At 34.7% G+C, this 24,256-nt stretch overlaps 1 protein-coding gene across 7 annotated transcripts; it reads right to left on the bottom strand.

Annotated features, from left to right (window-relative positions):
* Positions 1 to 20,339: 20,339 nt before the first annotated feature.
* LOC145032106 (uncharacterized) lies at positions 20,340 to 22,921 on the bottom strand. 7 transcript variants are annotated; one of them, XM_078980795.1, is made up of 10 exons: positions 22,677 to 22,921; positions 22,523 to 22,596; positions 22,157 to 22,344; positions 21,760 to 21,965; positions 21,506 to 21,676; positions 21,302 to 21,418; positions 21,023 to 21,220; positions 20,880 to 20,939; positions 20,697 to 20,795; positions 20,340 to 20,600 (listed from the first exon to the last, which is right to left on the bottom strand). In XM_078980795.1, exons 3-10 carry the CDS (start codon positions 22,194 to 22,196, stop codon positions 20,502 to 20,504), a joined length of 990 nt encoding a protein of 329 aa, XP_078836921.1. In that variant the 5' UTR covers positions 22,197 to 22,344; positions 22,523 to 22,596; positions 22,677 to 22,921; the 3' UTR covers positions 20,340 to 20,501. The 7 variants fall into 7 exon arrangements, with proteins under 7 accessions (XP_078836921.1, XP_078836919.1, XP_078836918.1 ...); XM_078980793.1 differs by having other exon boundaries at positions 21,760 to 21,955; positions 22,157 to 22,360; positions 22,677 to 22,920; XM_078980792.1 differs by having other exon boundaries at positions 21,760 to 21,955; positions 22,677 to 22,920.
* Between the last annotated feature and the right edge of the window lie 1,335 nt (positions 22,922 to 24,256).

Genomic DNA, 24,256 nt, shown 5'->3' with positions numbered 1-24,256 from the left:
ATACGATAAATCATTTGATTGGAAATGTAAATGTAGTTATGAAATGCGTCTGCTTAGTCAAGATTTCCCTAATAAATATTCAAGTGCATTACAAAGTTGTACAATATGAATAATGTTCTTTCGTGGGTTATGTTTTGAAGAGAAGCGAGAATGAATCTTATAAAGTCATTAATATCAGTAGGGGATGACGTGAGATTTGCTGTAAATGAGTAAAAGGAAAATGAATCAGGAGGGTAACCAAATGTTGCATTTGTTCTCATTTGGTCCCTTTCCCTTTTTTTGTACTCAATATACCATTGAACTTGTTGTTTGTGTTCACCATAACCCTTTGACCGGCTATCATAGGTCAAAAGTCGGTCAAAAGGGTTTTGGTGAACGCAAACAACAAGTTCGATGGTATATTGAATACAAAAAAAAAAAAAAAAAAAAAAAAAAAAAAGGATCAAATGAGTACAAACGCAAAAGTTAATTACCCTCAAGAGTCATTTTCGCTAATATTTTTTATAACCAACTATTCACAATGTTTTAAAATATCATCCTACTAAAAAAATGTATCAAAACATAACGGACTCTTGTTTTGATTTATAAAATACCATTCGAACTATTTTTTTTAAAATATCATTCTGACAATGGTATTTTTAAAAAACAAAATTGCAAAAATGGTCCCTGTGGTATATATTTTTTTGGGGTTTTAATCTAAACCACGACTTTTTTGGAATTATGATCCTTTTGAGCTAGTTTCGTTGTGTTTTTTGTCCCTCGGTAAATTGAAATGACTGTAATGTTCTTCTGATATTTTTTTATGTTTTTTCTGTTTAATTTAAATGAAAAAGAAAATAAATAATTATAATGGACCTACATACCTCTCTCTCTCTCTCTCTCTCTCACACACACACACACACACACAAATCATCTGAAGAACCCATCTTCATCTTCCTCACACTCCTTCATCCAAAACTACTATTATCAAAAATGAAATCGGAATACCTGGAACCTGAAATATTTTTTTGGATTCATGATCCTTTTGAGCTAGTTTCGTTGCGTTTTTTGTCCCTCGGTAAATTGAAATGACTGTAATGTTCTTCTGATATTTTTTTATGTTTTTTCTGTTTAATTTAAATGAAAAAGAAAATAAATAATTATAATGGACCTACATACCTCTCTCTCTCTCTCTCTCACACACACACACACAAATCATCTGAAGAACCCATCTTCATCTTCCTCACACTCCTTCATCCAAAACTACTATTATCAAAAATGAAATCGGAATACCTGGAACCTGAAATTCAGATGAAGAAAAAACCCCACATAAATAATTTTTGGGTTTTCTTTCTCACTCTACAATATACCAGAAGACAATTTTCTTCATGTTGGAGCTTGAAACCCGTTGGAACTCACCTCCAACTCCTTTTATATTTGCTGAAATCCATATTCTTCTCCTATTATCTCTGCTGAAATCATAAATCTTGACAACTACACCTACCATATTTTTGGTTTGATGTCTAACAAAATAGAGAACAAAAATACTAGGTTAATTCTTGGATCTATGCAATCGGATTCCCACAATCGAGACTTTAACCCATATGATTAAGGGCTTATAAATTCACTTTGCACGCCACCGAGGTGGTCTCAGTTTCATTCACTGACATGGGTGGTGGTATTCCATTCTCGATGCTTCCTCCATGCTAGTTCGATTCAACAAATGGATTCTAAATGAACACACATAATCGATACATGTGTGAAGATGATGAACTTGTTGGTGTAAAAATGACGATAAGTCAAAGTATGTGTTCCTAGAATTGAGAGAGGGTATATCGAGATCAAACTCATTCATAAATATTGGTGTTTTGTGATGTTTAGCTTGAAATATAATGGCAAAGAAGGAAGCCCTATATTACAAAAACTTGGATTGATCTTGAATTTCTTGTACCAAAGCTCACGCCGACAATGATCAGAACATATATACATATATAACCTAAATTTCAAAATGTTGGGACCTCTTGTTGTGGTGATTTGTTGGTTGTGATAGGTATCGAAGACTTCCAAGTTTATCATAGTAGAAGCCAATTTTGCTATTGGGTTCTGGGAGGAGTCAGCAACCTGAAAGTTGGGGGAGAGGAGGATGGGGGCAGAGACATTGAAGCCATAGATGGTGGCGTCTTGGAGGACAAATCGAGGTTTTGGGCTGAAGAATTGCCCATCTGATAAGTATTTGCTTGATTATTTTACGTTTTTTATCACTGTGGTGGTGATACTGTCTGACCGACAATGAAGATGGGTCAGGGAAGAAAAAAGATGGGGTGGGATTTTTTTTAGACTTTTTCTTTACTCTCTGTGTGTGTAAGAGAGAGAGAGAGAGAGAGAGGGGTGGGTCCTTCTTATTTTTTAATTATTAAAATAAATAAATTAGTATTAAATTTAAAAAAGAAATGAAAGAAAAATGAAAATAAATACCCCAAGGATATTATAGTCATTTTACTATTCATAGGGACCAAAAACGCAACAAAACCAGTTCAAAAGGACTATGAATCCAAAAAAATCGTGGTTTGGACTAAAACCCCAAAAAAATGCATAGGATCATTTTTGCAATTTTGTCTTTTTAAAAATAAAACAATCGTTGCCTTAACACATACTATAATTAAGGAGTTACTTAGAATTGAAATGCAGAGAGTAGATGAGAGACGGTGAGTTGGATAAGAGATGGGTAGTTGGAACTAACCCTTTTTCCACTCTAAAAGATTTGGAAGGAAAATTCTCCTCCATTTCCTTCTTTTATTCACTTTCTATCCCTTCAATTTTAAACTCAAGAACGGTATGTAAGAGACCAAGAAATAAAATGATTACAATAGGATTTAACCTTATCATCTTTTTATTGCTTAAAGAATCAACAAATTCTCTCTTTCAATTACAAATTAAAATTTTTACATCTTTAAATGAAATCGGTGGGAATCTTCAAACAAAATTGGCATCCTATAGCTTTCTGTTTGACCAGAGGAAAGCGTTTTACAAGTGTAATTCGACCCTAACATGCTCATCGGTGGTGAAAATTTTCAAATAAAATCAACATCCCAATATTGATCCGTCCTTTAGCGGTTGTCGAAGATGGGATGGTGAGATGGGTGAGGTTTGTGTGAGAGACATAGTGAGGAACGGTAACAACAAAGGAAGAAAGGGTGAAAGAGAAAGAGAAAGAGAAAGAGGGTAAGAAAAAAATCATTGGTTCATTTTTGGTTTTTTAATTGAATTTAGTAAAAAAGTTGAAAATTGTATATATTTCATTTTACATGTGCTTGGTTAAGAAGAAGTTAAAAGTACATGGAAGATTCCTTTACAAAGGAATTAAATGTTCTATCTTTTTCAAAAATTACGGGACACATTGTGAAATTTTGTTTAAAGTTAATTTTATACTTGTTTTTTTATGCTATTATTACCGATGTTTTAAAAATCGGTTTGAATCGGTCGGTTGAACCGGTTGGACCGAGAACTGGGGAATGGGGCGGTTAAACTATCACCGGTTTTATATTGATTCTGAACCGGATTGAACCGACTGGTTTTTAGAAAAACTCGGTTGAACCGGTCAAAATAAACCGTTTGAACCGGTTAAACTAAATAAAAACACATTGAAAAAAATCGACTGGTTTTTTAAATCTAAATAAAAACATATGATAAATATTATAAAATTTTTTGATGTGGTTGTATTCATTTAAAACTATATTTTGTTTTGGTAAACACTAAAACGTATGATTATGTGTTGTTTTAATATATTTGGAATGATTTGCAACTTATTTTTATGTATATTTTTAATGTAAAACACTAAACTTATGGTTATGTGTTGTTTTAATGTATTTGGAGTGATCTGCAACTTATTTTTATGTATATTTTTAATGTTTGAACTTGTAAACGTCAAATTTTGATTTATATATGTATGTAGGAAAGTAGAAAAAAAATTATGAAAATTATAAAAACCGGTTGACCCGGTGGTCGAACCGGTTGAATCGAGAATCAATCACTATATTGGTTCAACTAAAAAACTGGTTTTTAAAACATTGATTATTACAAAGCACGTCGACAAAATTTTGTTATCATATCATTTAACATATGGGTTTGAAACATATATTTCTCATTAGCTACCAAGATGATTATTTTTCATTTAACAAACAAGGACATATTACAAACTAAATATTTTGTGAAACATCCTAAGGTGTCGTCACAGTAGAGTTAGTAGCGTTAGTGGGCTTGTAATCTTTCATAGAAAAACACCTTATTGGTAAATCCTACAAGGACAACATGTAGTGGCCTTTTGACCTCACATCTCATTATATGTTTTGTTCACTCATCTTCAATGATCAACATGTTATTGCATGTCTCTCACATTCTTTCACCCAACCCAGGTGGATATGTTGCATTGTATTCACTTGCAACGGTAAATCCCTTTCATTTATTTTTTTTATCTAAATACTTATGGTGGTTCCTGATATCACCAATCAACGAAATTGTCAATGATTCGAGGGGCAGTAAAGAAAGATAGATTGAGTGTGCATTAAGGATGACAAGTTTGTAGGGTAGTAATGTGCGGGTATCATAAGCACCTGAAACACAATGTTGAGCATAGATGGTTGTGTGTTGAAGAGTTTCAAAAAAAAGAATATTAATTTGGATTGAGGTGGATTATAAATGTTAGAGAATGTGTATAGCCACATGTAATTCCTTTATGGCTCTACCAAATATGGTGGGGGTAATGTGTGCATGGAAAAAATGTATAAAAACATTGTTGATGGTACAAACCATTGCTCAAAAGCATATGCATCTGTATAAAATGTGAATAATGATTAAAAAATTAAATTTTCTTAAAAAAAAATCATATATGTCATTGTTAAACATCAAAATGTCATATTTACCCTACATAACCTTTAATATATTATATTTACCTTTCATAAACTTCAAAATATCATATTTGCTAAAATTCTATATTAAATTTTTTTTTAAAAAAAAATTAATCCATATATTTATCAATTTACTATTATACCATCTTCAGAAATTTTCAATTCAACTTCAAACACCCATCTACAAGAAAGTTCATTGAAATATTTTTGGAATAAGAATAATGGTTCTTTGTTTAAGATCTCTTTGCATATAATATCAACAATTTTGCTAGCGCCTTAAGTGTGAGGGATAAAATTATAAAGTGGGTACTGAATTTGCTATTAAATCACGTAAGAGTTTAACAAGTACTCGATTTTAAGAATTGATTTAGGAAAGATTAAATTCACTATATATTAAGTTCAGTAGGTGTGAGATTTGTGTAATACACGGATTTATTAAAAAAATGATTTGCAAGTTTTCCCCTAAATACCAGCATACTTTCATTTGTATCACATAATAGCATCAGTCTTAGAAAGTGTTTCTCTATTGAACATGCAATATGAACACCAAAGCAATAACCCTAGATCTAGCATATACAATTCAAAATTCATATATAAAATTAAGGTTCGATCATTATCTCACTTGTTATGTAGTAATAACAAGAACCACCTTGACTCTTGAAAGCTTAGTGCCCCAAGTGTTGCACCTCTAATGGAGTCACAAACACCCAATGCAAAGGATGAGAATGAGAGAGGCTAGAATTCAGATAGGTTTCTTCCAAAGACAAGAGTGGCCGAAATCCAAGCAAGATGGTCTTTATATAGTTGTAGTTGCTAGGGTTTTCAGGTGGAACCCTAATTCCTTGCTTAAGGCTTTAGCAGTCCATGGACCTCCACAATAGAAGCCTTTGACAAATTATATAGGGCCTACTATAGATATCGACCAGTCCTCCCATAGGATTCCATCAACCCTACTTTGCAACTATCAATGATTTGCAAAACCAGTCCCTCCGTTATTAATCAATTCCTTTACTCCCGAAATTAATATCAAATTAATTTCTGATTAATTACTAATTAATAATATGATTTCCAAATAATATATTAATCTTATAATATATTAACAAAATCATTCTGAGTACCAATTTATTATTCATATAATAAATCTTACTCTCTCTCTCTCTCTCTCTCTACCAGTCATCCTATCAAGTTGCATGAGTGAAGGTAGCCCAAAAAAACCATGCTACAAATCAATTCAAGTACATACCAATTATAGTTATAGGCTTAGGGCGTGTTTGGTAAAAGTAGCTGTTAGCTGGAAGCGGGTAACGGTTAGCTAGTAGCGGGTAGCTGGTAGCGTGTAGCAGGTAGCTGGTAGCGGGAAGCTATAGCTTTTATTTGTTATGTGAATGTCTGGCAAAAGTAGCTGGAAACTTTTGAAATATATAAAATTACATAAAAGGACAATATATTAAAAATAAATAAATATATAAATATATTTTTAAGGGTAATTATGGAAATTGATTTCAAAAGCTCAGGAGCGTTTTGTTAAACGCTACATGAAGTAGCTTTTAGAATCGGAGCGTTTTGTTAAAACTAAAAGTTAAACGCTCGTACTACCAAACGAAGCTTTTTGTTTGAACTATAGCGTTTTATCAAAAGCTAAAAGCTAGAAGCTCCCAAACGCTTCCAAAAGCTTCGTGCCAAACTCGCCCTTAGACACCTAATCCAACAGTCTCCCACTTGGATAAGTCTAATAAATATTATTGCAAGTATGACTTCAGAATCTGACTAGCAATCATAGCTTTCAAAAGTTGTTGTCGAACTCTGATCTTATCAGAAATGCATCCTTTAGATAAGTGAGCAAATATTTCTCTATTCTACAAAATATCATATGGACATGAGACATGGATTATATGTAACACCGTTAATTTTAAAAAATCATTTTAAAACACAATAAAACACATGTCACATTCATCCCAAAAATCATAAGGGTCAATTTATCAACACATTTTAAAAGTTGTTTATCGCAAATCCAGGATCCTCAAACATAACTATTTTCTCTTGTGTGTACAATCAAACCGGAGCCTTCCCGCGATCATGATAAGAACCTGAAACACATAACACATAATACGGTAAGCACGAAGTTTAGTGAGTTCTCTAAAATACCACATACGTCTCAAATAAGACCCTTCGGTCAATGTGTCTCAGTGGAGACCTTCCGGTCCCACAACTCGGGTGGACCCTCCGGTCCTAACTCAGCAAAGCATAGCATAATCACAAAGCATAGCATACTATATCACATAGTTCAGCATAAGCACATATAAACAACATATACATTGAATAACATAACAGCATAAGTCACAAAGACTGTGTATAATAACGCATATCACATTATAACAAATGAGACCCTCCGGTCAATAATGAGGACTCTCTAGTCCCACAACTCAGGTTGAACCCTCCAGTCCAGTATCTCTATGAAGACCCTCCGATCACACAGTAACTACTACTCAGATATGTATAGTGAGAAGACTCACCTCGAAAGCAAGCAAGCAATTATCCTCGAACTCGAATCTCGAACTAGCCACCACCTAACCCATAGGGTAAATATCTCAAATAAATACTCGATTCTCGACTCTAAGTAAACCAAAGGTTATGCTTCCTCTTTCTAACTCTTGAAGTGGGTAAAAGACCATTTTACCCCTCCATGGTCTCCATTACTTATGTTCGACCCGACTCGTTGAGTGCACCCATGTGACTCGTCGAGTCCACTCGTTTCCTCAGAAGTCTCATGAAGGTCCAGCTCAACTCGTCGATTTGACCCCCAACTTGCCGAGTTATCACATGATCAAGCTCATCGAGACAAATGCTCACCGACTCGTCGAGTCGGCTCATCGACTCGGCGAGTCCATTCAGACTCATTTCTTATTCAGATGATTTCAAGGTAGAAAAACATCCCGAACTCTAGATCTACATTCTCAAGGCTCGATTATCACGTAAAGTCATGAGCTTTACGTCCATACATGGCACTTAGGGCTTGAAATGCCAAGAACATGCTTTATAAAGGGTTTCTCACTCAAAAGCTCTAGTGTGGCTGAATAAAGCAGGGACCTTTGGACTCTAGGGACCTCACATGGTCCAGATCTGATGTCCAAATCTCAATATGGACTCAATACACTCAAAGTCCCAATATTAGTTGGAAAAAACCATAAACTCCAATAATATGAGATCTACCCAAAAAAATGAGAAAGGTATGAACTTTTTACCTTTCATAGAAGCTCTTGGATGAAACAGTAACGGATCTAACAGCCTTTTCTTGTTCCTTGCTTGAAATTCCTTTCTTCTCTTCAAAAGATGCACCAAAACACTCAATATTAGCTTAACACTCTATCTCTTAGCTCAAAGGCAGATTAGGGTTTCTCTCAGTGAAGGTAGGCAGCTGATGAGCCGCAAATGAGGCCATAAGTGTCCTTAAATAGGCCCTAAACCCAAGGATTTAGGGTTTCATCACTTAGCGTCTACTCGGCGAGTCGACTCTCTGACTCGTCGAGTAGGTTACTAATCCTACGTGATCAAACATGACTCTACTCGACGAGTTGGACTCATAACTCGTCAAGTCACTCAATAAATCTCAAAATTAAGCACACAAATAATATACCGGGGAGTCTGGATGTTACAATTCTCCCTACTTGAATTAGATTTCTCCCTCGAAATCGCTCCTCAACAACACATAGATCGAACCCAATAACCCGAAAAGCACCACTGAAAAGATCTCATACCACACAACTATCTTCCTCCAGGGACACCTGAATCCAAACATGAACTCCCAAACCCGAAAAGGCCAGACCCTTATGTCGTTGCGATACCCGTTTTGACTCTCCAAAACCTGGAAAATCTAGTGGCATGTCTCACTTCCAGACCTCCCTCTCAAGATATCACCATGTTATTCGCTCCTCGGATAATAGACCCCGATAACTCACTGCCCCTCTGATTCTCTTGTTACGGCTGATAGAAACAAATCAATGACCAGTAATTGGCTACCAATCACCCATACCAGATATACTAAACGATCCAGATCATACTCCAAGGAACGAAAGGGTCACACCTCACCATGGACCCATCCATTGTACTGCAATCAGAACCCATCTGAAAAATGAACTCTCAACACCATCTCCTCAGACACAGAAAATGATCATGCTTGTTCAGAAGTATCCTCTAACATATAATAATCATAAGCCCCAGCTCCCTCTTAATTATCCCTTTCAACACGGAGCACCAGGTCAACTCCCGACCCAACAGTTGAACCTCCAAAGGTTACCCATTGCATACCCCAAAACGTCTCACTGACTTCCTTCTCACAATAACTATCTCGGCCCATTGTGACACACAAGTCACGAAGTTCGCTTTACCCCAAGCGAATACTACAATCCCAACTGAAATCGTCTCACCCTCGACCTCTGTCGTCTACTACTCATTAGTTCCATGCGTCTCGCGGTCCTTCCCATACAAACGAACCGACCCACACAGGTCTAAGACATCAGGTGACACATAAGACCCCTCAAAATGGAACTTACCTCTAAATCTGAAATCTTATTTCGCCTTCTCAATACACCACCAGATTCAACCTCAAACTCGATAGTCTGGTCCGGCACAGAATAGGAACCACTCATCTCAACGAAACACTCAACTTACGACCCATGACCTGCAACCCACGCATGCATCACTTCTTCGATTCCTTCCGATTGCGATAACCATACCTTAACTCAGAATATAATGATTCTTGACCATTATGGAGACCCCCATCTCTCCCCTGTTCCGGCCACCAGGTTCCCGAAGACTCAATTAATAAGGCTACCCCAGCCTAAGAACTCTCCTGCATTATACTCTAACTAGTGAATACTACAGCTCCGCGCAGAACAGTATTCACTCTTATCGACTACTGAGTGTTATGTTTCCCTCCGTAGGCTTACGACACCCTTTCATTAACCAATGAGTACTACGGCTCCCCGCAGTACCACAACACCCTCCCGCTAACCAGTGAATACTACGGCTCCCCGCAGTATCACGACAGTCTCTCGCTGACTAGCGGATACTACGGCTCCCCGTAGTACCACGATACCCTTTCCTACTGACTCATGAATGCTACGGCTCCTCGTAGTCTTACAACACTCTCGCGTTCACTGACTCACTATTGGCTCACTCCATGGTTTCTCCTGATAATCCCAAGAGATTATTCCCACCCGAATCCACTTGCTCTCTTATCACCCCATAATCTCATCATCAAAACATCATTACACCGAGTTCACCAACTCATGCTCTGCAGCTCAACATAGATATGTGCTTACACCCACCCAGCTTGTACACCACCACTCCATGATGTAAATTCTCGAAGGCAAGACACTTTTCTCAGCATAGACACACCCTTAGACAGTCCCACTCCGTCGACACTTAACTGATGGGTTCCCACTGGAACTAAATCTCTCGGTACTCCACTCGTCATCTCACACTCGAGTCTCAACATAACCAAAAAGTAGGACATCATACTCGGGTACCTCGGTACACCATCACAACATCTCACGCTATCTTGCCTTAACCACTAATCTTCCACTTACACAACTCGAAACCTTGAAATACTCCCATTTCCCAAATGGAAATACGGAGGAATCGTCACGATTGAATACATGTTGACAAAATTCCGAAGCTCCGTCCTCTACTGATAACCACCCATAGGAAACTACTCATACTGACTCTAAAATTGGTTGACAAATCAACTGTTGCCCCTCCTGGAGTGTAGATCACAATCTATACCTATACCTACAAATCTCAGCTATTGCACCCGGAACGCAGCGACCCAACCACCTCAAACTCAAGATTTGCAAATCCAAAAAAAATCCTAGCCCTAATAAATTCTCTGAACAACGGCCACCCGCCGTGGATTCAATCATCCTTTCGTGAACACGTACATCATGCATTACCTCGCTCTGCACCTGGCCTTGACCACCAATAACCCTGGTCTCATGCATCAGTGTCGTAGGTCTCCATACCCCGTTCTCTAGCCGCACTTGAACAAATCTCTGATCCCCTCAACAAAATACTTGGTTCTCCCCCACTTAGGGTTCGAACCATCACCATTTGGCACCCCAACAATCTACTCCCCAGACTGTTTCCTGGTACATCACACTTACTCTTGGAAGGTACCACATAACACCCAATGATCTTCCCGATAAAGACCAAACAACTCAAAATATCCCGAATCCCAAATGAAATCCTTGGAAATTCTCCAACATGACTGCCTCTAGTCATCCAAAATTTCATACCAACGCACTACCGGATCTCTCTATTATCCAAAGGAACAACGAGGGCCACCACCCCACCTAATTCTCTTGATTACTCGAAACTGCTGCTAACACATGCCTCTCTATACTCAACTAAGGCATATTCCTACCTTATCCATCGCAGTCCCACAAATGACTCTCTCATGGTATAAGAAATACCTCGCAGCAAACATACTCTCCAAAATACTCTGTTGAAAAGGTTGCAACCCTATGCTACCCCACGAGGTTTACCTCCAAACTCTGAAACCGGAAGCTCATCATCTCTTTTGCTTCTCCCAAGAAATGGGGATAACGCAACTCTTTCCACAGAAGGTGATGCCTCATCCATCAGTTGATTGCTCAACTCGGACTGTAATCCTCCAATAAGCATCATCTCTACTCATCCCTGAGTCTTGCGACTCAAACTGACATCTCACCAAAAATCTCTCGGAAACTAACTCGATTTCACTCTCAAGGTATGCTCCATTGAAACTCGTTCGACATGGCCCTCTGGCCCCACACTCTATCACAGATGACCTCAGTTTAATCAATCACAACGGAATAACTGGTAAAACCAGAAGCACTAACCGCCACGAATCATGGTACTCAAACCATGTGATCACCTCTTGATTTGCTACGAATCATGGTACCCGAACCATATTATCTCCTCTCAATCTACTACGAATCATGATACTCGAACCATGTTATCTCCTCTCAATCTGCTACTTAGAACCTCTGGAATTCTCCCTGTTTCGAGTACGAGTCATCTGCTTTCAGTAGTACGGGCCCATACTACCTGCCACATTTACCCCTACTTTCCACACGGATCATCCTAGATTTCCTAAGTAGCTGCTCAACCTTTTTGATCACCAATCCCATTAACCTGGTCGCCCCCTAGCGAATACTCTCCTCTATCAGCGTACTCATCTGACTAAGGTCACTCTGTAAGCTCTTCCTAGGTTCTCACACATCTCTACCATCAGCTGCTGAAGAACTCCTTATGACGCCAACCATCTACCTCCTGAATATCGCCATATTCACTTAGTAATTGACTCCCATCATTAAGAGTTCTACAAAGCACGAAGTAAGCAGCATTCAGGCATCGAATAATCTATACCAACACGTAAAACCACTCTAGATTACAACTCCACTTGCTCTATTCACACTCAAAAGATATCACCAAACTCAAGCAACTCTACCCCTCATGGTTATCTAACTACTCTCTCAATAGGCTCCTCCAATGCTCATCTAGGTATCTCTCCTAGATTACTCCTCTACTCAAAGCTCTCTCTCTCTCTCTCTAAAAGATTCCTGTTGGATACTCTTACTCCGCACATACTAAAATCACATCACATATAGCGACCTTCCTAGGCTAAGGCATCACAAATAAGGCAACTCTAGCCCTAAAATATGAAACACCTAACCTATCTTCTAGCATGCATCACTAATATCTCAATAATAACTCATAACACAAATAAGTAAAGGTATTTTGGGAAATCACCGTTCGGGCTCTAGCTGATTGTACACACTGCTCCTTTTCATCTTTCTCTTAGAAACTCTTGCTCGTTTTAGAAAAATAATTTCTTTTGAAAATGTCTCTCAAATCCCCAGTTTGAGTCCAGACATACCTGCAAGTGCATCTGAATCCCTCAAACCACAACTCTGATACCAACTTGTAACACCGTTAATTTTCAAACAAAATTTTCATTTTAAAATACAATAAAACACATGTCACATTCATCCTAAAAATCACAAGTATCAATTTATCAACACATTTTAAAAGTTGTTTATCGCAAATCTAGGATCCTCAAACAAAACTCTTTTCTCTTGTGTGTACAATCAAACCGGAGCCTTCCCGCGATCCTGATAAGAACCTGAAACACATAACACGGTAAGCACGAAGCTTAGTGAGTTCTCCAAAATACCACGTACATCTCAAATAAGACCCTTCGGTCAATGTGTCTCAATGAGACCCTCCGGTCCCACAACTCAGGTGGACCCTCCGGTCTTAACTCAGCAAAGCATAGCATACTATATCACATAGCTCAGCATAAGCACATATAAACAACATATATACTGAATAACATAACAACATAAGTCACAAAGACAGTGTGTATAATAGCGTATATCACATTATAACAAATGAGACCCTCCGGTCAATAATGAGGACTCTCTAGTCCCACAGCTCAGGTTGAACCCTCCAGTCCAGTATCTCTATGAAGACCCTCCGATCACACAGTAACTACTACTCAGATATGTATAGTGAGAAGACTCACCTCGAAAGCAAGCAAGCAATTATCCTCGAATCTCGAACTAGCCACCGCCTAACACATAGGGTAAATATCTCAAATAAATACTCGATTCTCGACTCTAAGTAAACCAAAGGTTATGCTTCCTCTTTCTAACTCTTGAAGTGGATAAAAGACCATTTTACCCCTCCATGGTCTCCATTACTCATGTTTGACCCGACTCGCCGAGTGCACCCATGTGACTCATCAAGTCCACTCGTTTCATCAGAAGTCTCGTGAAGGTCCAGCTCAGCTCGTCAAGTTGACCCTGAACTCGTCGAGTTATCGCATGATCAAGCTCATTGGGACACAAAATCATCGCGGGACTCAAGATATCGCTTTTAATCCTCGTAGGATAAAAGGAACAAATAAATTTCGACTTCTATGCTTGTACTAACTACTTGTTAAATCATACACAATAATACATTTAAACCGTATAAATACGCAATTTTTTTAGAGTAAATAACATAAAATACACTCGGTTTACACCAAAATTCTAATTTGACACTATATTTTTTTTTCTCAAATTCGACACTGTGTTTTCCAATTTGTTACAATTTTGACCACTTGACCGGTCAACCAGGTTACATGCTGACGTGATATGCTGACTTGTCAAAATTGCATTTTTTTTCCACAAAAAAAACACTAATTTTTCATTTTTTTTCGATTTTGACACTACGTTTAATTTGTTCTTTCAATTTTGACACTATGTTTTTTTGTCCCAAATCGAACATCATTTTTTCCAATTTTGTTCAGTGTTGACAATTTTCTATTTGAAACCGTATAAATATTTTTTTAATACATTTAAACCATATAAACACGTTTTTTTTTTCAATTAAAAGCCATAGTTTTGTATAAATACAAGGTTTTTTTACATTCAAACCATAATTTTATGTATAAATATGTATTAGTTATATAAAAACTGTATTTTATATTAAATACACAACTTTAAAATGAATTTGGTGGTTTGGAGGCGTGTAATCGATCAAAACTCAGATGTTAAGTTTGCAACCCCTAAAATTTTAACATTTTATTGGAAGTTTATGGTTAGTTTGATTCTCATTATATAACTAATGCATATTTATACATTATGCTTTGAATGTTAAAATAAAACGAAACAAAAAAAAAAAAAAAAAAAAAAAAAACACCTTGTATTTAAATAAAAATGTGTTTTTTAAACGGAAAAAATATATTTATACGGTTTAAAATATATAAAAAAAATATATTTATACGGTTTCAAATGGAAAATAGTCAAAAGTGAACAAAATTTGATAAATGATGTTTGATTTGGAACAAAAAAAATAGTGTCAAAATTGAAGGAAAAAATTAAACTTATTGTCAAAATCGAAAAAAATGAAAACTTAGTGTTTTTTATGGAAAAAAAAAATCAATTTTGACACGTCAGCATATCATGTCATCATGTCACATCAGCATGTAACCTTGTTGACCAGTCAAGTGGCCAGAATTGTAACAAATTGGAAAACATCATATTAAATTTGAGACAAAAAAACACAATGTCAAATTAGAATTTTAGTGTAAACTAAATGTCTTTGTGCTATTTACCTTTATTATTATTATTATTATTATTATTATTATTATTATTATTATTACACACCACTGATCCACAAGAATTAAGCGGCTAAAAATTGTCATTCCTAATAGTTGGCTAGGTGGCACGATAGCTAGAGGAGACGTAGTCATGACGTGGTCACTGATCAAGTCACATTTGAGGAGGGGTTGGGGGGTCTGAAAATCCTTCACGTTTTAGGGAGCGGGATTGCATGAATGAGGGAAGGGGAGAGCATTGACGAGTGACATTAGCCACGTGTCTGTACTTTTCAAACAATACATTGCAGTGGCGGAGCTAGATGGGACGTTGGGGGTACTACAATACCCCAAAAAAATGTTTTATATATATATATATATATATATATATATATATATATATAATATTATTTGTAAACATGTTTCATGTTATTGTACCCCCAATTAAAGAGATTATAACATATTTTTTTAATGTTAGATATTGGATAACTACATATAATATATTGACAATGTCTGTACCCCATATCAAAATTGCCGCTAATACATGGATCATGAATGTTACAATTCTTTTTAGGGACACTAGCATCAATGGTGTCAAAGAGATAGATTAGTCATGGTTTTGATACGTTTGCCATACTTGATGATGAAGAAGTCCGCAATTACAATGTTTCACCGTTTGTTTGTCAAGTTGGATGATTTTTGCTTTTTTTGTTGTCTTGTAAGAGATCTCCGAGGCTCGTCCATATTGCTCGAGCTATAAGTCCTTTCTTGAGGATAATCCGAATGAGTGATTTGGAGATAGTGCTTGCTGTAAATCCATAGCCTGACAATAGAATCAAGTTCAATTTATTTGGGCTCATCATGATTGCATGGAGATGTGCCTACCACCAAGACATCAATGTGACCAAGAACATTGAACCTCATGCAGTAAGGGGTCGTTTGTTTACCTCTTAATTGCAAAATTAAGAGGCAATGTCTTAAAATTTCAGATTCAGAGCGCTTGTTTGAGTATTATACTTTACCTCTTAAACTTCAAAACAGCTCTTATTTTTTCAGATGTTTAAAAAAAAAAAAAAAAAACGCATGCTTTCTATTAGCCCTAATCGACCGATCGACCGCGTCCTTTCTTTCCTTCCCACATCATCTGCTCCCATCGCATCTTCTCCCACCGGCGACGCCAGCAACGCCGCCAGTCTCCACCGCCACCGACTGCAGCATGTTTTCTTTCTTCCGCCGACTGCAGCAGGTTCGTTTCTTCCTTCTATTTCTTCCTTTTTTCCCTCGAATTCAATGGTCTTGTTTGTTCCTTCTTTCCCTTCAAAATTGAAAATCAAAAATCGAATTCAATGGTCTTGTTTGGTTTGAAATATGGCTTGATTTTGATGAAATGTTGTTGATTCTGGTTTGATTTTGATGAAATGTTGTTGATTTTAGTTTGGTTTTGTTTGATTTATCAGCTATGACTTCTTTTCCATGTTTATTTTACTTGCATATGAACCATTTGATAAAATGCCTGAATGAAATTGTTTCAACTTATGATTTATTTAAATTTCTTTGTCTTGAATCTTTTTGCAGAAAAGAAACCTTGGATGATAAAAATTGTTTGTATGTAGATCTATTAATATTTTCTCTTAAATTGTTCAATGTGGATGGTAAAATCTGATGTATCCTTTGTTTGGTTAATATAGGTGATAGATAATGAACAAGATGCTATCAAGATGAGGATGATAATGGATGCAGTTTTCAGTGTGATTGTTCTGATGTTTATTGCTGCAATTTTTAAGTTTATTTGGAATGTTGCATTTGTGTGTAGATCTGTTAACATCAATTTCTGTATTGTGATCAATATTAGCATACAATTTAAAACAAAGCAATTTTGATTGCTATAATTGGATACATTAGCCAAATATTTATGTTTGATTGTATAATTTTAACTTATGTCTAATTTGGATTTTGTATGGTGTTTTTATAATTTTGCAAAAAATAATACAGAAGGGTAAAATGGTCATTTTTATAATTAAGCACAAAAATTCAGAGGTTTTAAACAAATAGCATGTTCACAATTCAGATGTTAAAAATTCAGACCCTCTTAGAAATTCGGATCTTTTAAAAATTCAGATCTTACCAAACAGCCCTTAAGTCTCAAACAATTCATGTCATGCATCATAGTTAAGTTTGTCAAATTCAAAAGTGAGTTGGATGAAGGTTTTGATGCTTGTAATTCTACATGGTTTCTCCAATGATTCTACATGCTATGGATGTAAGAGGTAGAGAGGAGAGTTTGATGCTTAAGGTTTAGGTCGTGAGAGAGAGAAAAAGGACGTGGTAAAAGATGGATAGGGTTTGCACCCTGAGGCGAGAGATGAAGGCTTGGATTTTGCTAATATACCATGTAGAATTTTTATTTTTTCCACGAATAATCCTTCAAAAACTTGTACAAGTACAAAATAATACACGAGCCGATCTAGAGCATATATATATATATATATATATATATATATATATATATATAGAGAGAGAGAGAGAGAGAGAGAGAGAGAGAGAGTGAGTGAGAGAGAGAGAAAGAAAGAGAGAGAGAGAGAGAGAGGTTCAAGTACAATATATATATATATATATAGAGAGAGAGAGAGAGATAGGTTCAAATGTTTTTAGCAAATTTTGTGTGTCTAAATGCACTAATCACAAATTAGCAATTAATTTATTAATTTATTAAATAAGTAAGGGTATGATAGTAATCTTGACTAAAATTAATTATGGTAAAGATTTAAAACATTTAATATCCCTTAAAAATTAGAGAAATCAGTTTAAAAACCATATTAGCCGTCGACCTCCCTCATCACGTTCTTCATCATCACCTACGTCATATCACCATTGTCGCCTCTTCCTCCCCCTTCTCCACCGTCGGACACTATTATTCATTGTCGGAATAGGTCCGCCGTTGTCATCTTAGTTGGGATTGGACATTGGCGCACAAAAAAATGTTCGTGAGAGGTGATAAAGGTGGCAAAATCAAATCTCAGTGCCCAAGACCAGAAGAGGAGGAGACGATAGTGATCAGATTTCGCGCAGTTTGAATTCTTGGATATCTCAATTTCATTGGAACGCTTATTAAAATCCATTTATTCTTCATTGATTTCAATAGTAAATCAAAATCCTTAAAAAGTTCAAGATAATATCAATATACGAAGAGCCGAGGTAATCTATTTGTATCGTTGAATTTTGCCCTAATATTTATATTTTGGATTGATTAGTTTATTGATAATTATGGTTTCTAGGAGTAAATGTTTGATATGACTCCGTTGTTGCAGAAAATACTAACGGGGTGTTATATGGCATCTACAAGAAAGATGGATGCTCCTTTGTGAGGCATGGTTCGTGTTTCTATTTTATTCTTTTCCCTTTACTTCTTCTATTTCTATATTTATCTAAGTTTTGTTTTCCTTTTACATATCTTTTTCTATAGAGGTGCAAACAATTTTGGGCTGAAATTGATATTAAATTTAGGTGTTTATCTTTGTATCATCTTACTTTTTGGTAAAAACGGCTAGACCTGTGTGCCATATATTTTTTTTCTTTCGGTTATGGAATACAATTCTAGGTTGTTTGTACCTTTTTATTTTTCATCAACACAAATTAATTTACTCTTTGAACCTTGTGGTATGCATTCTAAATCATGTTGCTGGAAATTCTGTTTATAGGTAAACTATTGCAAGTAAATCAAATATGGTTTTTGGCTTGTTTGATGATAATGTCTAACAAGTGTTTGTTGAAATGTCTGAAAGAGAATTTAAAGAATTTAACCTTGTGGTATGCATCCTGTCAGAATTACTAGCAGTAAATACAATACTTTTGAACGTATTCTATATATTCTATCAAAATGTATTCTACTGGAATAAAATCGATGTATTCTGCTAGAATGTATTATATGTATTCTGTCATATTCTATGTATTCTACCAGAATATATTAAGTGATAGTTAATTGCAAGTAACATGTTTTTAACAATTATTAGTTTTTGTTGTACTTGTGATAGGAATGGCTGGAAGAAGGCGTTGAAGATATTGATATTCTTTTAGAATATGTATAATTATATTAAAATGTATAAATATTTTAGTCTATAAGAATATGTATGAATTTGTATTTAAGTTCGGATGTATAAGAATATATTATAATGTTTGTTATTTTTCAACATTTAATTCAAAAATTATGTTATTCTTCAATAATATTCTATTAGAATAAAATTCTGAAAGAGCATCATTCTAACAAAATAATATTCTATTATAATAAAATTCTAAAAGAGCATCATTCTAACAAAAAATATTCTGACAGAATAAAATTGGTAAAAATTTGAAATTGAATTAATTAAAAAATTCATATTTTTTTAAATTAGGATAATTAATCATCCCTAAAAATCCAAAAATTTCCTTTTATAAATATAGTTAATTGTCCAAAATACCATTTTACTTAAAATTATTTGATTATATCCTACATGTTACCTCATTGAAATATCATACACTCTCAAATCATGTCCATTGATTAATTTCATCAATTGGTCTAGATCTGTGCATTCTGGCACACAATACTTAGTAAAAACAAAATAACATGAGCCTATATATATATATATATATATATATATATATATATATATATATATATATATATATATATATATATATATATATATATATATATATATATAAATAAATTTATGATAGTTTTCTCATCATATTCTCCTTAATAAATGAAAGTTTTTTTTGACACATATCAATCTCTCATTAGTTTTAACACTTATCATTTTGTGGTATTTTTGAAATAAATATTATCCACTTGTCAATTTTTTATTTGTTTCAATTTTTAAAATTAAAATCTTATACTTATATATGTAAAGTATTAAATATCATATATATGATATTAAATTGCAATAAATACATTTCTTCTTTTCTTATTTTAAAGTTGCACATTAAAAAATATTTTTTGTACACCTAGTACTGTACTATAATATAATGACCATTCCCTTCATATGTGCAGGAGGCAGCATTTTCTCAAGGATGCCCGCACTCAGAAAACTTTAAATTCTTCTAATCACTTTTTCTTGATGTACAAAAATCCTCTCCATTTGAGGGTAATACATATTCTGTTTGAAAAATATATTTATTCTTGTTATTTAATTTCCCATGTCAGCAAGTGTGACATATTTGTTAAATTTGCTATTTTTCTGTTTTATTTTTGTTATTACCAGATAAAATAAGAAATCAAATATATACAGTATTCTCTTCACCATTTAGTATGAAAAATGTCATCGAAGCTGAAAGCTTCACTTGCAAACATGAAAAAATACCACTCAAAATCCAATGATTTCTCAAACTACACTATCAACATTTCAAGATTCTAATGCCTTAGTTACAAAGAAAAAACTAGTGTAGATAATCATTCTCAGAAATATCGTATATGGATATTTACAAAATAATACGTATGCAGTATGCACTGTTTTTGTTGCTCAAGCCAGCTGCAGCTGTTTTTGCTTCGACTTAGATTCTGCTACCTTCCCATGTATCTTCTCATACTCCTGTTTAAGTTCCTCCAGTCGCTTTGATACCTTAAAAACATCACACATATGAAACACATTATATATAAAATGCTCCATGAACAAAAAACACAACATGTAAACAACAAAAGTCAATATTTTAAGCACCTTAAATGAGTAGGCCATTGGAAGCAATGTATCTGGATTCATTGCATCTTCAGGGAAGTTACGAAGAGCATGTATAAGCTTCTCAAATGGTAATTTCACCTACACAAATAATAACACCATCTTTATATTTTAGTCAAAATAAAATATAAATATTATTTTCCACCAAATTTCAAAGCCACACACCAAGTCATCATGGCAATATTTGAGCAGAGCTAGGCCAACTTTGAAAACAATCTTAACACCCTGAACATACAAAAGCCAGGTAATTTTTTCCAAAGAAAAATATAATCTTTTTTAAATGTATATGTATGTTGTATGCCACTAACCTCATAAAGAAAAACATCCCAAATTCGAAGAGCCAGATGAAAGGGGAAAGAATATGAGAAAACAGTAATAAACCACTGGCTTCCATACATGCTTGGATTTATCATTTCTTCTGTGAAGTGCTCTCCTAACTTGGGCATGTACTCCCTCATCAAACGATCAAACTGAAACAAATATTGTTGAACCAGTGGCAATCCCTCCTGCACCACAAAACTTAATTAATAATTATTATTTAAAAGTTAAAACCCAAAAATAAATTTGTTGGTAAGGTAAAAACTTACCAAATATAATCCTTCCATTGGAGCATGAACTGCTCCTTTCAGTAATGCCACCACCAGCCAAAATGCATCTTCCTCACTCATGTAAAGCAGTAGAAGACCAGCTAAATACCCCATTCCCTGTAGTGAGTGTGAGTAAATGTTGTTAAAAATGGTCAAAATGTAATGTGAATTATTGAATTATATTGTATTATTGTGTTTATTTACCTGTACATATCCAACCTCCCTGTCGTATACAGAGTAGGCCTTTAAAACATTGTAAAGTGATCTTTGACCAGGTCCATGTCGTTGCTGGTAGAACACATGTGATGGAAAAGTGCGTGAAATATCGCGTATTATATCTAGCTCAGAAGCTGATGTCTCGTATATCACCAGTTGCTGCAACAAAAGAAAATAATTTTCACTTCTAGTCTTTCATTTATTTGTAAATTGTAACAAGAAAAATGAAGAATTGGGAATACCTCATAAACACCAGGGTTCATCAGCAAGAGATCCCGGCTTCCAGAAATCAATTGCCAAACAAGACCCCTCAAACAATCAGGGATTCCTTTCCGTATACGCCGTTTAACAACATGTCCTTTCCTTCTTACATAATGCTTCCAATCACTACCTCCAACACCAATCATTTTCCTCCATTTTTTAAGTCGTTTCTGTTCCCTGTTAATTGCTTCATTCATTTAATACAGCATAAAACAGGGATCAATCCTGATTGATTTTAGAGGTCTACATTACTTTTTGACTTCAAAAGTTTGAGTAGAAAATGATAAAATATGCAGTAGATGTAATAACAGTAAATCAGTATCGGTAGATTAATTTGATCTACTAGAAATCAGTGGTTATAACGTAAACCTGCATTACCTCTGATACTCCAAAGCCGACTTGTTTCTAGATGGCCCATCAGGCGAGTTATGTTCCTGTTTTACAAACCCGAATCTGTCTACTCTTCCTGAAGCTGCTACTTGCACACTCTCATCCACTCTTTTCTTCTCCATATTTTAACTCGAAGACCACCACCACAGCAACATTTCCCTGATGCGCTGGATGCCCTAATCACACAAAAACCTTCATAAACACAAAATGTTAATGAATTCTTAAGAATCGTACGACATAATTATCTTTCTCATGGCAACCAATCAAAATTGTTAAACCATTGGTGACAGCAAATGTCAGCTATTTCCGAAATTATAATAGAAATCAAAAGAGACACCCAACTTATTTATGTACCTTATGTACAAATCAAAACGAGAACTCGTCAGTTGCTCGCGATAATGTTGAAGGATATAGAAGCATTTGATTTACTTTCCGGTACACATGGATGTAAAGTTCGATCAATTATGCTCAAAATTTTAGGGACAATAATTGGAATGAAACTTCATACCTGCGTGATCTACGGAGTTGTTCCCCGATCGAGCTTTCTATAAAAATCTGATACGTTCCGATCGAAATTTATTGATAAGTATTCTGAATTTTTCATGGAACAAAAGTTGATATGCGATTGGATTGTGTTTTCTTCTTCCAGAATCCAGTCAGTATGCGTGGAGAAATAAATCGCCTGCACTGCAGAAAGTTGTATCTCATCCGTCGATTTTCATCGAAGGGCACTCCTCAATATACAGAGGCTTAAGGAAAGGAGTCAGCCAAACCAAGTTCACATTTCAATTTTTCTTTTTGTTGTCTCAATTTTCCTTTATTTTCCATTGAGTAAATTTGTGATTTGATCAAAATTGTATGTTTGATCCTTAATTTTTTTTTTTGCATTCGGATCGTCCCCTGTGGTTAATTTTGTTACGTTTTTCGTCCTTATGGTTTGATTTTGTTGCATTTTTCATTCCTTACATATATAAAGTTAGGGACCAAACATGCAATTTTTACCAAACCATAAAGACGAAAAACGCAACAAAATCAAACCACAGGGACGATCCGAGTGCAAAAAAAAAAGTTAAGGACCAAACGTGCAATTTTGACCAAACCACAAGAACGATTTCAATAATTTACTCTTTTCCCTTCCGTCACACTTCATTTCCTTTTATTTTTTAGTTAAAATAACAATATTATATTTAAAACATCATACATAATTTAGGTGGTGTTTGTTTTTTTAAGCAAAAATCCATAAAATTTACGGACCACCTCTGCAACCTTCTGCAGTAGAAGAGGTGGACCAAACGGGCTGCAGACTGTAATAAGAAGCGTATTTGTTTTTTTAACTTCTACATACTGTTGTAAATATTAAAAAATTAAAATAAACTGATTTTATAATCTGAAAATATTTTTTTAGTACCAATAATTTAATAATGTATAAAATTTAGGCAAATTTTATGATATTTCAGCAAAAATAATGATATTTTAACAACAAATAATGATATTTTATCAACAAATTATTTTTATTCAATATAAAAAAAATCAACAAGAATAAACAAAAAAAACGAAAAAAAAAATATGAAATAAGATTTCAGAAATATATAATCAATATTTTAGCATGAAAAGAAAAAGATGTTGGAAGAGGTAGGAAAAGACAAAACAAGTGATGCGCCGAAGACTTCTGAAAAACAAACGGTTGCAAAATTAAAAGTGTTGCGCGTGTGCTGCACCGCGCAGCAATAAGAGATCTGAAGAGGTTTTTTTCAAAAAACAAACATGACCGTAATAATAAAAGAAAGTTAACAAAAAACTAGTTAAGTAATAAACATAAAAACTAATGAAAAGTATAAGTAATTATTTAATTGAATTCAAACTAAAAAGAAAAAGAAAAAAATAGACATTAATTTATTTATTTTATTAAAAAAAATTATACTAATTATAAAACTTTAATTTAATCAGATATCAAAGGCATTAAATTTTTATTTTTTCATATAATCCATATTGTGAAAAGATGACAAATCATCATGATATGATTTTTTCATCACAAGATATGAAAAAAAAATTTATATATATTTATACAAACTAATTAAAAAACATACA

This window comes from Lactuca saligna, chromosome 2 (genome assembly GCF_052625555.1).
Source record: "Lactuca saligna cultivar CGN05327 chromosome 2, ASM5262555v1, whole genome shotgun sequence".
Lineage (NCBI taxonomy): Eukaryota > Viridiplantae > Streptophyta > Magnoliopsida > Asterales > Asteraceae > Lactuca > Lactuca saligna.
The sequence above is the reverse complement of the archived record's forward strand: the minus strand, read 5'-3'. Positions and strand labels throughout refer to the sequence as shown.